We start from the raw sequence: 12,545 nt of genomic DNA on the forward strand, positions 1-12,545 counted from the left end.
ACATGTGTTCCAGAATTGATCACCACAACAGCTGAGTGCCATAGGGGGTTTGGCAGGTGCCCCAGGTGGCAGAACTTGGCACATGCCCAAGTCTTACTTGGCTGGCTCCAAGCTCTGGGCCAATGGGGACATCCACATTGGTACATGGACCGGTCATTGGCTCTCAGTTCAACAACTGGTATGTGGACCAGAAAGTAGTACATTTTCAAGGTCCAATTCCCAAACCAACAACGGTGGGTAGGTATGACACAGTGATTGGTAACAGACTGATATCAACAAACGTGCCACTACACTCCGCTACACTATGGGCCAATATCCATTAGTGTATCCATGTTTATATGGCAAGACAAATGAGTTATTGTCATCCCCAATTATAGCCCCTAATACACTAATGGTTAGTGTATACAAATTTTTTCATTGAAGATCTTGTGGTATTGTTATCCAGGATACACTCAAAATAAACTAACAGGTAGTGTATTTTTTTTGGATAACCAAGATTTCACTGAAAGTTTATAAGTGTATCAAAGTTGGGATAACGATTTCCTACACTACAGTACTGTATCTGTGCATCTGTTATTTCATGGGCTTTAGCCTCTATCAAATGATTTTCAAAACCTTATGTCCTAGATTTATTTTTTTGAAAATCAAAACCGACTCTACTACAAGAAATATCAATACACTGACAGTAATTTTATCATGAATTGCAAAGATAAACAAACAGTTATTGTATTTTTTATCAGGAATAACAACAGATAAAAATCATAAAAATAGGATTTGGTTATTGTTAACCTGACATCTTTCAGCTACACTAACAATACAATAACAGCCAAAAAGATGTATTGTTTGTGACAGGAAATCAAGGATAAAAGTATTATTTGTGTAGTGCAGTGTAAAAATCTAACAATACAGTTAGTGTATCAGCCCACTGTTGCTGGTATTGTAACAGTTTTTGGCTTGTTAATGTTACTGTTAACTGCAACAAAACTATGTTGCAATATCACAACCCAAGGAGTTTCATTGTTTGACATCTGTTACAATATCTGCTGGGGGAGAGGGGCAGATTAGAAAATGTTGACCAGTGCCTGTCACCCGTGGGTGGGTGCTTCCCGCACCCGCCAAGAAGTGCAGGGTGCCTTTTTTTTTGGAAGCAGTTGTGCGGTACCCAGGCACTGCTTTCCCCCACTGGGCTAATTGGGTAAACCCTGTACCCCTGGCCCCTGGTCCGCTTGGAACTGCCCTTGATGACTGACAATACACAAGGGAGGAACTTTTTGCAGTCTCTAGAGAGTGCCAGACCGTAATTTTGTCAGTTGCTTGGTATGATGTGAGTTCAATGTCAGCGGTAACTTTGTTCAAATTTGTCCCCAATAAAAGGGTGACTGTAGGTGAAGTTCTTGTGAAATGATCTGTTAATCAACGTCAACACATCACTACTTCTCTGTTGAAGTTTTGTGTTTGGCTCATCATGATCACAATTTTGGATGCAAGCTTCAATCCAAAAACGTGTTGCCAATAATGCACCTATCATTATGCTAAAATATTTCTTTAGCCAAGTGACAGGCAATATCTTGTGTTGTGGATTTTCTTTATTCAAAAAAACAAACCACAAGACATTATGAAAAAGACTTGTAAATTATAGAGAGGATAAGCCAACCAGTGGATGAATCCTAGTGAGTGACATATTTCCGCCATGATATTAATTGGGGAGGAGAGTGTTTTGACATCAAATTTCTATTCTTCCAGAACAGGGAAAAAAGCTAAGGAAACCTGTGTAACATACAATTTGACTCCCAGAAATATGAAATGTGAAAATACTGGATTTAGTTTTCCCTGAACTTTTTGCTGGGTGATGGAAAATTTAATAATTTTGGATTTTGAAGTGTGAATAGCTTATCATTTGAGAATTTGCATCTTGTGTAGTACACACTGTGAAAAGAAACTCAAGAAACTGCTGCCAGTTCACATGCAATGTGACAAAGGCACCTAATATTGCATTTCAACTGGCATCAGTTTCTTGAGTTTTTTTTTTACAGTGACAGGACTAAAGGTTGTAAAATTTTCATACCTTTAGCCACAAGTTGCTGAAAAATGCAGGTTTCAGAGGCACAAAAAAAAAACAAGGAAAAGGGGGTTAGATTGGTGGATATCAAAAGGCACTTGAATATCCCCTTGATTCTGAAACTAGCTGGAGAAATAATTTGAAAGCTTGTCTGAGAAATCCAAGGTGAACATGCCATAATCCATTCTTAAATGCTCACACACATCTCAGCTTGGGTTATTTATGTACACCTTTTCTCTTTCAGATTGATTTTCTTCACGTATTTTCCAAACATATTTCCCATGAATTTTCTCCTGCACAGAGGATTCCTTAATCACAGGTACCTTTGTTTCCATGTGCATGGTGCAACAATGTGGTGTTGATTGCTCTTATCACATTTCACTTAAGTAGCACAAGCTGGTAGATAAGACTTTGGTACTGCAGACCTGCTATATCCAGAACACTCAAAATTATTGGCCGTGGAACAGCAGGAGTGGCACACACATGTGAGTTGTGTCCGGGGGTTTGAAGGTGGGCACAAGTTAACTATGGGCGTGCAGGGAAACTTGGATTGGTTTTTTATACCCCTGTGTCCCCCGGGGAGTGTTATTTTCTTATGTAATTTCAACCCTTAAGTTAGGGAAAATGTGAGGGTGGACATTGGCAAGTAACTGGGACTTGATGAATAGTGCGTACTGTTCATTGCACTGGGAAAGTCCCAGCTGACTCCCAGTACATGCTAGCCATTGAGCTGGGCCTATCCAAGCCTTGTAGGCAGTATAAACTGCCTAACAAGCTCAGATAGGCTTAGATTGATGACAAGCATGTGCTGGTCATTGGGCTAGGGCTTTTCCGGCTCAATGACAAGCACGAAATGGTCATTGAGCTGGCAGAGGCCGCACTTGGTGACCAACATGCACTGGTCATTGGCAGCCTGGATCTTCAAGCTCAAACCCAAACTCAAAACTATTCATCAAGCCAGGGAAGCCATTGTGCAATGACCAGTACATGCTAGCTGTTGATCTGGGACTCTCCCAGCACAATGTGTGGTTCATGCTGGTTAACCAGGCTGAGAAAGGCTTTGCTCCACCACCATTATTTGCTGGTTATTGAGCTGGAATTTTCACAGCCCGGTAGATTTTGACGCACTCTCCAGAGAGTGCCATACTGTACCCTTTTTCTGGAACTGTGCTGGATGCTTTTGATGAAATTAGTGTAAGAAATAATGAAAAATTCTGGAACTAATCCACAAATGATCTGAAACTTATCCTGGATTCATGCATAAACCATCCAGGAGTCACGCAGAAGTCAACTAGAACACAACTGGAATGTGATTGGAACCACTAAGACAGAATTGCAACAATCAAATGATAATTCAATTTGAACTGTTTGTTAACTGATATGAATTATTGGTGTTCAATTCATGTTATTTACATGCGCATGAAGATGGTCATTTTTTTCACTTTTCTAATGTAGCTGTCATGTGCGCAGGTGTAAGTTTGTTACAAATCACAGGTTGGGCCTCCTGCATATCAACATGTACACTAGAGATTGCCCCTGTGAACCCAGGTACCTGTTTGGATGCCGGTACCCGCCACCTTTTTTGCCAAAAGTTTGAAACCTGCACCTGCACCCGCACCGCCTGGGGCAGTCAGAGCGGGTACCTGCCCCTGAAAATTGACCGGAAGGATTCCTTCCAGTTGAAGAGTGTAACCTCTTTGACTGGAAGGAATCCTTCCGGTAAAAGGGGTTACAGAACCTCTTTGACTGGAAGGAATCCTTCCGCTCAAAGAGGTTTTGTAACCTCTTTGACTGGAAGGCCTTTGAAGAGGTTACAAAACCTCTTTGACTGGAAAGGCCTTCCATTTGAAGAGGTTCTGTAACCCCTTTGACCGGAAGGATTCCCTTCCAGTCAAAGAGGTTTTGTAACCTCTTCAACTGGAAGGAATCCTTCCGGTCAAAGAGGTTTTGTAACCTCTTCAACTGGAAGGCCTTCCTTCCAGTTGGGTCAAAGAGGTTCTGTAACCCCTTTGACCAGAAGGATTCCTGCCAGTCAAAGAGGTTACAAAACCTCTTTTACCAGAAGGAAGGCCTTCCCAGTACTTCTGGTTGTTGTGGCAGCCGCTGTAAGACTGAAAAGTGGTAATGAAACCCTTTTGCTGAATTTCCAAGGGTATGATCAACAGTGGGTCAGCTACGCTAACAAAGCTGTTAGCGTAGCGTAGCGCAGCGCAAATGCGCTATTTTATAGCGTAGTGTTAGCGCAATTGCGCACATCTGCGCTAACGCTACGCGCGCAGGGTGCAAAGATATTTTATCTTTTAGCGTAGCGTTAGCGCAGATTTGCGCAATGGCGCTAACGCTAAGCACGCAGGGTGCACAATAGCGTTTGCTACGCTGTGCTACTGTGAGAATTCCAGTCTAGGCAAGCGGCGTTGCAACTTGAACTCATAAATTGAGTGAGACGTCGGGAGCTACTTCAGCTGCGGAATCTGGTAAGCAAATGCAAACCTTTTCCGCAGTCCAAAGTCTGTGCAGCAGTGTCGTGAAACTGAATTCATCTTGTTGATGTAAGCAGATCTGACACTTGCCAGCAAGATTAGCCACGTGGAAAATCCCGGCCAAAAACCACTCCTTGAAAGAATCTCAGCCAGCACCGAAGGTAAGCGGCTGAGTTCTTAAAAGAAGTTGGTCAGACAGATGCTAACGCTCTGTCTTGTAATGTTCCTAGATGAAATAGTCAAAGACGGCCAGACCGTCCGCACCGATACCACTCTAAGAGCTGGAAGACCTATTGGTAAGTGTGTCGTGTTATAAGGGCAAGCAAAACTAAAGGCAACAGCTGATGCAACTGTACCTGGAAACAGATAATGTTGCTCAACTGCTTCGCCGTTTCGCCGACGCCAAGTGAGGATTATCCCAGGTCAAAAGACCGTAGCGAGTAAGACTCTACAAACTAAAAAAGGAAAAGAAGAGAGAACCTAAACTGGGACAAAGTGCTGATGACACAATCTGTCTTTTCCCATCACCTAGATCCAACTCAGGATCTTTTCTGTTTTCTATACTTCTTCTTAACCCAGTAGAGAGCGGCTCTATTCCTGCTCTTAGGTACATTTTCTCACTCTGAATTGTTTCTTTCTTCTATAAAAATTAGTGTAGATAGTTGCATAGTCTAATCAGAATAAATCTTAGTTCTTTGCATTCTTTCAAGCGCTTTTTGAGGCAAAAAAGGCCGTTTTTCCTCTAAAAGCGCCTTAGCGCAGCGTAGCAGCTGTAGTTTAGCGCTAACACTAAACAAAAATAGGCGTGCTGTTAGCGCCGCTGAAAATTAGCGCAGTGTAGCGGCGCTAACACCGCGCTAACGCTATTCAAAAAAGGCCAGCGCTTTTTGCCGCTACGCTAAACATTAGGGCTAAAATAGCGTATTTTAGTGTAGCGGCCCACTGTTGGTATGATGGAGTTGCAAGCTCTGCCCTTCTGTTATCAGTCAACAAGACCCACCAAGCTCAGCTTGGCAATTTTTATTAAGTGATAGGTCTGGTCTGTTCCAGATGAAATCTGTTTGACTGGCAACGTGTAAGTGTTTTAATTACTTTGTTATAAGGGTTGAATTATTATTATAAGGGTTGAGTTATTGTTGTAAGGGTTTTAGGATTTGAGTGTGGATGAGTGTTGGGTGACTTGTGAGTGCTGGGTGAGGAACTGGGGAGCAGACCACTGGGGGTAAAGAGAGCTCCTTTTATAGACAAAAGTGGAGCTCCAGAGGGGCTTGTGGGTTAGGGTTTCAGCTAATCTAGACGTCAGGGTGAGGGATTTTAGCTGGTGGGAGTAGATACAGATGATGTCATAACCCCTCAGGGGTGCATGAATGGTGTCAGAATATACAACAGAACATTCTAACGCATGCATAAGGTGACAGTAGACTGCATGAGCTGTCATACAGGGGTAATTAGTGTATACACAAAGTCTGAGGCTGCAGAAACAGTGTAAATGATGTCATACTATGTATATAAAGGAGTGTATTTAGCTAATATGTAATGATTGTAGTCTGACAGGGAGATGTATGTTTGTATCCTGTGATGTGTATAAGTGTATTACTGTGAAACTTGGAGGTGACAGCTGGGTTACTGGGGCTGGCCGTGTGATAGGTGTCCATGAGGTGTAACTTCCACACTAGAGGGGCCCAGGGGTGCTTCCAGTGGTGATCAAGGGTGAAATTGGCCGTAGAATCCATTTCTGGGGTCTATTTGGTGTAATCATGAGGCCTAGTATGAGTACTTTGTGGTATAGAAAAAAAAATTATTTATCCACTTTTCCGTCTACCACACCACCACCTGTCCAAACAAGAGCAGGTACCCGCTAGAATAACCAGGTACCCGCTTGATTTCTCCCAGAAATCCAGCATCCGCACCCAAACACGCACACGCTGGCGGGTACCCGCCGACCATGGGCGGGTACCCGCCAGCTGCTTCTGCGGTTTCCTTCCTTAGTGAATCAGAACCATATCATTCTCACTCCTCAGTCTTTGTGTCTGTGAAATTCAGTGTTCATCCTTTGTTCCCCTCAACAGGTTATGAGGTCCATCAATCAACCTGCTTGCAACAAAATTTTTATCTCGCACTCAATCTAGAACTCAGCAATTTTCAAACTTGAACTCAATCCCACTCAATAAATCTCACTAGGTCCGCTACTCAATCCCCCTTGATCAATGCACATGCTTATCCCCATTGTTTTGATATGTAGACTGAGCATTTGCTCAGCTGCCCCACTGCATTCCCGCGCGTGCTGTGTTGAGCGGACATTCTACGCCGCTAGCCCCATATAAATTGCCACAGCGGCTCAGAACAAAAACTTCTCTCCTTGTTGGCCAGTACCTTTTGGTGTTGTGGCACCCTCACTTGGCCTCAGCCCAGGAGGGCTTTTCCCCAAACCCCACCAACTTGTTGATGTGTTGAGCAGAGGTTTGGGGTGTGCCACGCGTGCTTTGGGCTTGAACAAGCAGGCTTTGTGAGTGCTCAGCATGCTTGGCCCTTTCAACCCTGAACTTGGTGTTGCAATGAACTAGTTCAGAGGGGACAGTACACAGAAAGGATGCAGAAGAGAGTTTCCGTGTTTGGCCCACTGACCTAGTCTACATACAAGATGAAGTGTCACAGACTGTGACATGAGAAGTAAACTAAAAACAGGATGGAAGCAGACAGAAACCATGGAAGAAAAAGAACACATAACACATAACCTCAACACTTGGGGACGTGCCCAATGTATGTCCTTATATTCTCTGCGCCCTAAACATTTTAGCAATGGGGTATTATCAAAACCTGAGATATAAGGGATGTGCAGTATTCATAAAACCTCCTATATTGTATATCTCATGTTTTGATACCACCCCATTGATAAACATTTCAGGATGTGGAGATTCTACAAATATTAAGAATCCCTGGATAACACCAATTGAGTTTTCCCCTTCAATTAGAGTGTGCCAAGTCAAATGGAGAGCGGCAGTGGTGTGGCCAGTGCTGTACTCAACGAGCGGAATTTCGAGCTCGGGTCGATCCGCCGGCAAGAAGGTGCGCTGTTTTGCCGTTGGGGGTGGTCACACCCGAACTTAGCTAAGTCCCTCGATCGGAGGCGCGCGAGCGCTGTCGCGAAGCGACCCTCCGAAGGAGGGACTTACGCCCTACCTTGCAAAACAGTAGGCAGCAGAAATCCCATTTGGCTGGGGAAAATTTTCGAAATCTTCAACTCATTATATCTCAACTCAAGTAAAAGCCATCAAAAATCTGAGCAGACAGAATTGTCCGCCTACATCTGCCCTTCCACTTGCCACCTCCCTGAGGCAGTAGTGCTCTAGTTCCACATTTGAATCCGGAAAGGGAAAACAGGAATTTGTGAGCCCTCTTAACACAGGTCCTTGGGTAAATCCATACTTTGCTAACTTCAAAAAAAATGTCTTTTTTTTGCGAGCCACCTGACACATGCCAAAGCTTGTCTTATGTACAACATCAGACAACATCCCTCAAGTCTGACAGAAAAATACAAACGTGCACGTAAATAAAAGGTAAATGCGTATGTATTTCTGGTACCAAGGTAGCAAGTACATACCACCTTCTTCTACTTTTTGGCCAACACTCATCCACTTTATTCTTCAAAACACTCCTCCGCAGCCATGACTCAAACTTCAAGTCCCACCCATGGATCGCTTCAAGCAACACCCAGTTCCATTCACATTAGAAATGATTCATCTTTGGTCGAGGCACAAAAAGTAATTAAAATTTGTCAAGCCATTGAACAGGTTAAGCTTACCCCCAAGAAGTTTATGATGGCCTTTTTAAAACATTCAGACGTGCTAGTCAGAATCAGAAGAAAGTTGTGGGGTGCTCCAACTGGATGGGACGGAACTCTTGAGGTCATCAAAGCCGCAAGGGACTTGATTTGCAAGACTCCTGCGGGTCGTATGTACTGGAAATCTTTCATCCTCAGCGAGGTTAGAATCTTCATGCTTTGGATTTCAGCCTGGGCAGTGTTCAAATTACTTAGCAATTGTCTGTTTCATTATTTATTTGTTTCACAATTGCAGGCGCAGCAATGCATCGAGAAAGAAGGCTGCTTTAGGGATGCTATTGCAACCGGATTTTACCATCCCCCTAAGGATATTGGACCCGAGTTTTTTGAAGACAGCGCCAAGCAGTCAAGGAGCAAGCTGATGCGAGAAAGCATGCCTTTCTTTTACAGTCTACTCATGTATAAGCTAACTGGCACCTCAAACAAGACAACCGGCCCAAACTTGCCTAGCGAGGAGGATGACTGTCTATCAGATGCCTCATCCGACTCCGAATCAGAGGAATCATCCTCCTACTCGCCCGCTAAGAGAAACAAGAGATGTCATTCCGTGAGATTTCTACCTCATTAATATGTTAGCTAGACCATATTTCTGATTTCGTCTCTTTGGAATGTCTCTAGGTTGCCACGACCATCTGCAGCGCTGTATCGTTTATCAGCAATCGCCGCCGGAACGGATTGCAGCTGGCAAACGCGGTTGTGATGCTTGCATGCGGTGTTTCGGAAAGGGTCGGGAGCTATCTCCACTACATTGGCCTCTCCGCGTCAAGAAAATCTGCTCAAAGGGCACTGCAGTCACTGGGCCGTCATGCTCAACAAGCCATCAAAAAGGCAGCCCACGTCGTTGAACCAGTCAATTTTGCGCCAATTATATGCATCGACAATGTAGATTTTGAAGAACATATACATTCCAAATCGGCGGAGCGTCAATCCCGAATGTTTCACGGGACATGGGGCTACCTGCATCGATTCGACCCCGTCCTTCTCAAGACTGTAGACCCTGAAGATCTCTCCTTGCCCGCATACAAAGCAGCCATAGCTCAGAGTGCGGACATGGTTGTACGGCCATCACTTTTCCTTCCAACAAATGAGGAAAATATTCACTTTCGAGAGGTCCTGAAATCACAAATCACCACTGTGTTACTTCGGTACATTGCAACACCTAACGATAAAGATCATCTGTTACCGCTGGTACCGCCAGTCATCGATCAAATCAATCCCTGTGTGCCGGACATCACAACTCTCAAGTTGATGTTAGCGTCGGACAACTCCGCCGAGGGAATTGGCGAAGTCTTTGAGTCAATTACCAAACAGTTAAAGCTTGAAAAATCGGACTTTTTTGGTCGACTTCAGGTGTTCGAGGGCGATCTAGGCACTTGCTTGAACATTGAAAGCTTGCGCGCTCAAAGGAAGCCCAGTCGACATGTTGAGGATGCTTTTTCAAACTGTTTCACCCTACTCGGAGCTTCACATATATTATGGAATTTCGCACAGAGGCTTCTGTTGTATCACTTTGGCGATAACACGGACGCAAACGACCTTGGTGCCTGGCATTGCTTGGAGGCGTTGAACATTCCTAGTAAACGCCCGACTGCAAAAAATGATTTCACACTGATGATCGCACATATTCAGAAGGTTCATGAGGCAACAATCTTATATTGTCTACTGTACGAGATTAATCTGCTCACACTATTGAATAGTGATTCTTCGGGTGTTCATTTCTGACTTCATATTTTGTACATTGCTACAGAACTGTAATGAACATAAACCCTTCCGAATTCACCCACAGCAAACGTGTACTGCCGTCAAAGGACCTCCAATCAACCATTGATGCTTGTTATGAAGAATTCTTCTCACCTTCTGCCCGCCGCCTAGCATCACTAGATAAGTCTGGAAAGCATTACAATATTATTTTACGATTACGAGATTTTGCTACCATTGTTGAGTGCAATAGAGCAATGCGCGCAGGCGACATTGGGAGGGTTATCAATATATGGCGACGTTGGGCAATCATGGCCCAGGGCATACCCGGATTGACAAACTACGCGATATATCTTCCTCGAATGATCTTATTACTCACAAAGGTCCTTCCTCCAGGCCTTCGGAGGGTCTTAAAACACTCGCTCTTGATCACACCAAGTGGCCGGCCCAATCATTTCGTAGCCAAGGACTTTTATTTAGAAGTCCAGAATTACTGGCTCAAATACTTTTACAATCACACCGGAGTAGGTACTGAAATAGCGCGGATGATGGATGTCTTTTCTGTCAACATCCCCTTGGTGAGTGCAACTGCCAACAAGTGCAACTGTCAACTGGAATCTGTTCAACCCATGTGAAAAACCCGATCATTGATACAACACCTCATTCGCTATTCTTGTGTAAAGCTGCGACGTTTGGTTCATGATCTCAAGGCCGATTCAGGTCAAGCAAACAAGTACCAATCTCACAAAACGGACTTGTCACCGGGGTCAATTGAAAGCTTCCTTCGGATGGCTGATCAATACGATATATGCAGTACTCAAACAAAATCAACTGAAGAACGTGTCACAGTGGTGGTATCTAATGAGAAAATTGTAACTAAACTACTTGACATATTTGAAAACGGATTCCAGAAACTGCAGAAGGAATTTAAACTAGGTAGTGATCGAATGGCGCGATTCAATCCTGCAACGGTGCTAAACTACACATCGGCTGATGATAATGGAAACGAGACTTTAGACCATGCTGCCATGGGAATAGAGGTCAAAGAAAGGGTGGAGCCAATTGAGATTGATGCCGACGAGGGATACTGATCAGTCCAGTGAGTGATTGTCCTGGACCTTTGCGTACTTAGCCTTGAGCATTGCTAAATGTTGATCATCCCCTTGTCTCTTGATCCGCTTCTTCTTGTCAGCGGCCTCTTTCAATATTTTCTTCTCTGCTCTTAAAGTCTTTTCCGCTTCCTTCTTTTCGTCCTCCCGTTTCTTAAGTTCTGCTTTGGCTTCTCTATCTATCTTCGCTTTTTCTTTTTCTTGTTCCTCGATGATCTTCTTAGCGATTCGATCTGCCTTACCTTTCTCAATTGCCAAACGGTTTTCAGCTTGTTTATCCTGCTTGATTTGGTCGGCAAGAATCTTTGCAGCTCGCAAGGCATCACCTTTTCGTGATATGACCTCTTCATAAGTATTCTTCTCGTGTACATAGTCTAAATAATTATCGCTCCTGCTAAAATTGTTCCATGCGGACTGAATCAGATCAAGATGCCCGGGTACCGCTTCACCATCCATGAGCAGTTCAACTTGTTCAAGCAGGAGACCATGATCGAATCCCAAAGCTACCCGTCGTGCCCTTCCTATGGCGAAGAGATCAGATGATGGAAAATCACAAGCAGTTGGATCAAACAGCTCTTGAAACATGGTTTCAAAGTCAGAGACCAATGAATTCGCGAAAAACTCCATCACTGGCACTAATGGCTCATCGGTTGGCCCTGGTTCCCAGTTGGTGCTTGTCTTGAGTGGTTTGAAAGGGATATTCAATGGGTCGGCCTCAATGTTATTGGGGTGTGCAATAAGCTCATCGAAATTGTATTTTGTCGTGTGGATAGCTTTCTCTCGACCAACCTCAAATCTCTCAACATCACAGTTGGAGCAGTGGCATTCAACCATAAGAGCCTCGTTCTCCCGATTTTTCTCCCGCACCACGTTTGGATCACTCGGAGACAAGGGGACATATCCAAGCCTGAAGGAGATGTCAGAGTCAGCTTATGAATCCTGCAACTGACTATACACAGCTTCATACTCACTTATTATCTATTGAAAAGACTGTCCGCAAGCAAACCGGCGTGATCGCTAGCGCATCCATTCGGTCGTCATCTGTCTGGACTTCAGGGTTGGTGAAATCCTCCACGCAGTTCTTTCCTCCTTTCCTATTTTCTTCAACAAACAGGATTGCCAGCCCTGCTTCTCCACCTCGTCCGCAGCGACCAATCATCTGGAAGATGGATGCAGGGTCCCCGCGACCAACATGAACCACACGTCGCACTTGTTTCCAATTCTGGCCAAGACCCAAAGCCATGGTACACGATATCACAGGGAACATTTGCTTGACGAACTCGTTAACAATATCCTGCTTGTCAAGATCTCCGGTACAAGAGTGATATCGACGGGCAAAGGTACTGTCGGCGTTATTT

The 12,545-nt window shown here is 44.2% G+C and overlaps 2 protein-coding genes across 2 annotated transcripts; one reads left to right on the plus strand and one right to left on the minus strand.

The window, feature by feature from the left end:
- Positions 1-8,204: 8,204 nt before the first annotated feature.
- PtA15_5A170 (uncharacterized protein) lies at positions 8,205-8,948 on the plus strand (the record flags this gene model as incomplete). The annotated part of the gene is made up of 2 exons (XM_053168902.1): positions 8,205-8,522; positions 8,616-8,948. 2 exons carry the CDS (start codon positions 8,205-8,207, stop codon positions 8,946-8,948), a joined length of 651 nt encoding a protein of 216 aa, XP_053020152.1.
- Positions 8,949-11,169: 2,221 nt separating this feature from the next.
- Positions 11,170-12,021, minus strand: PtA15_5A171 (uncharacterized protein; the record flags this gene model as incomplete). Its single annotated transcript, XM_053168903.1, has 1 exon — positions 11,170-12,021. One exon carries the CDS (start codon positions 12,019-12,021, stop codon positions 11,170-11,172), a length of 852 nt encoding a protein of 283 aa, XP_053020153.1.
- Positions 12,022-12,545: the final 524 nt, after the last annotated feature.

The sequence above is a fragment of the Puccinia triticina genome, chromosome 5A (assembly GCF_026914185.1).
Source record: "Puccinia triticina chromosome 5A, complete sequence".
Taxonomy (NCBI): Eukaryota; Fungi; Basidiomycota; class Pucciniomycetes; order Pucciniales; family Pucciniaceae; genus Puccinia; species Puccinia triticina.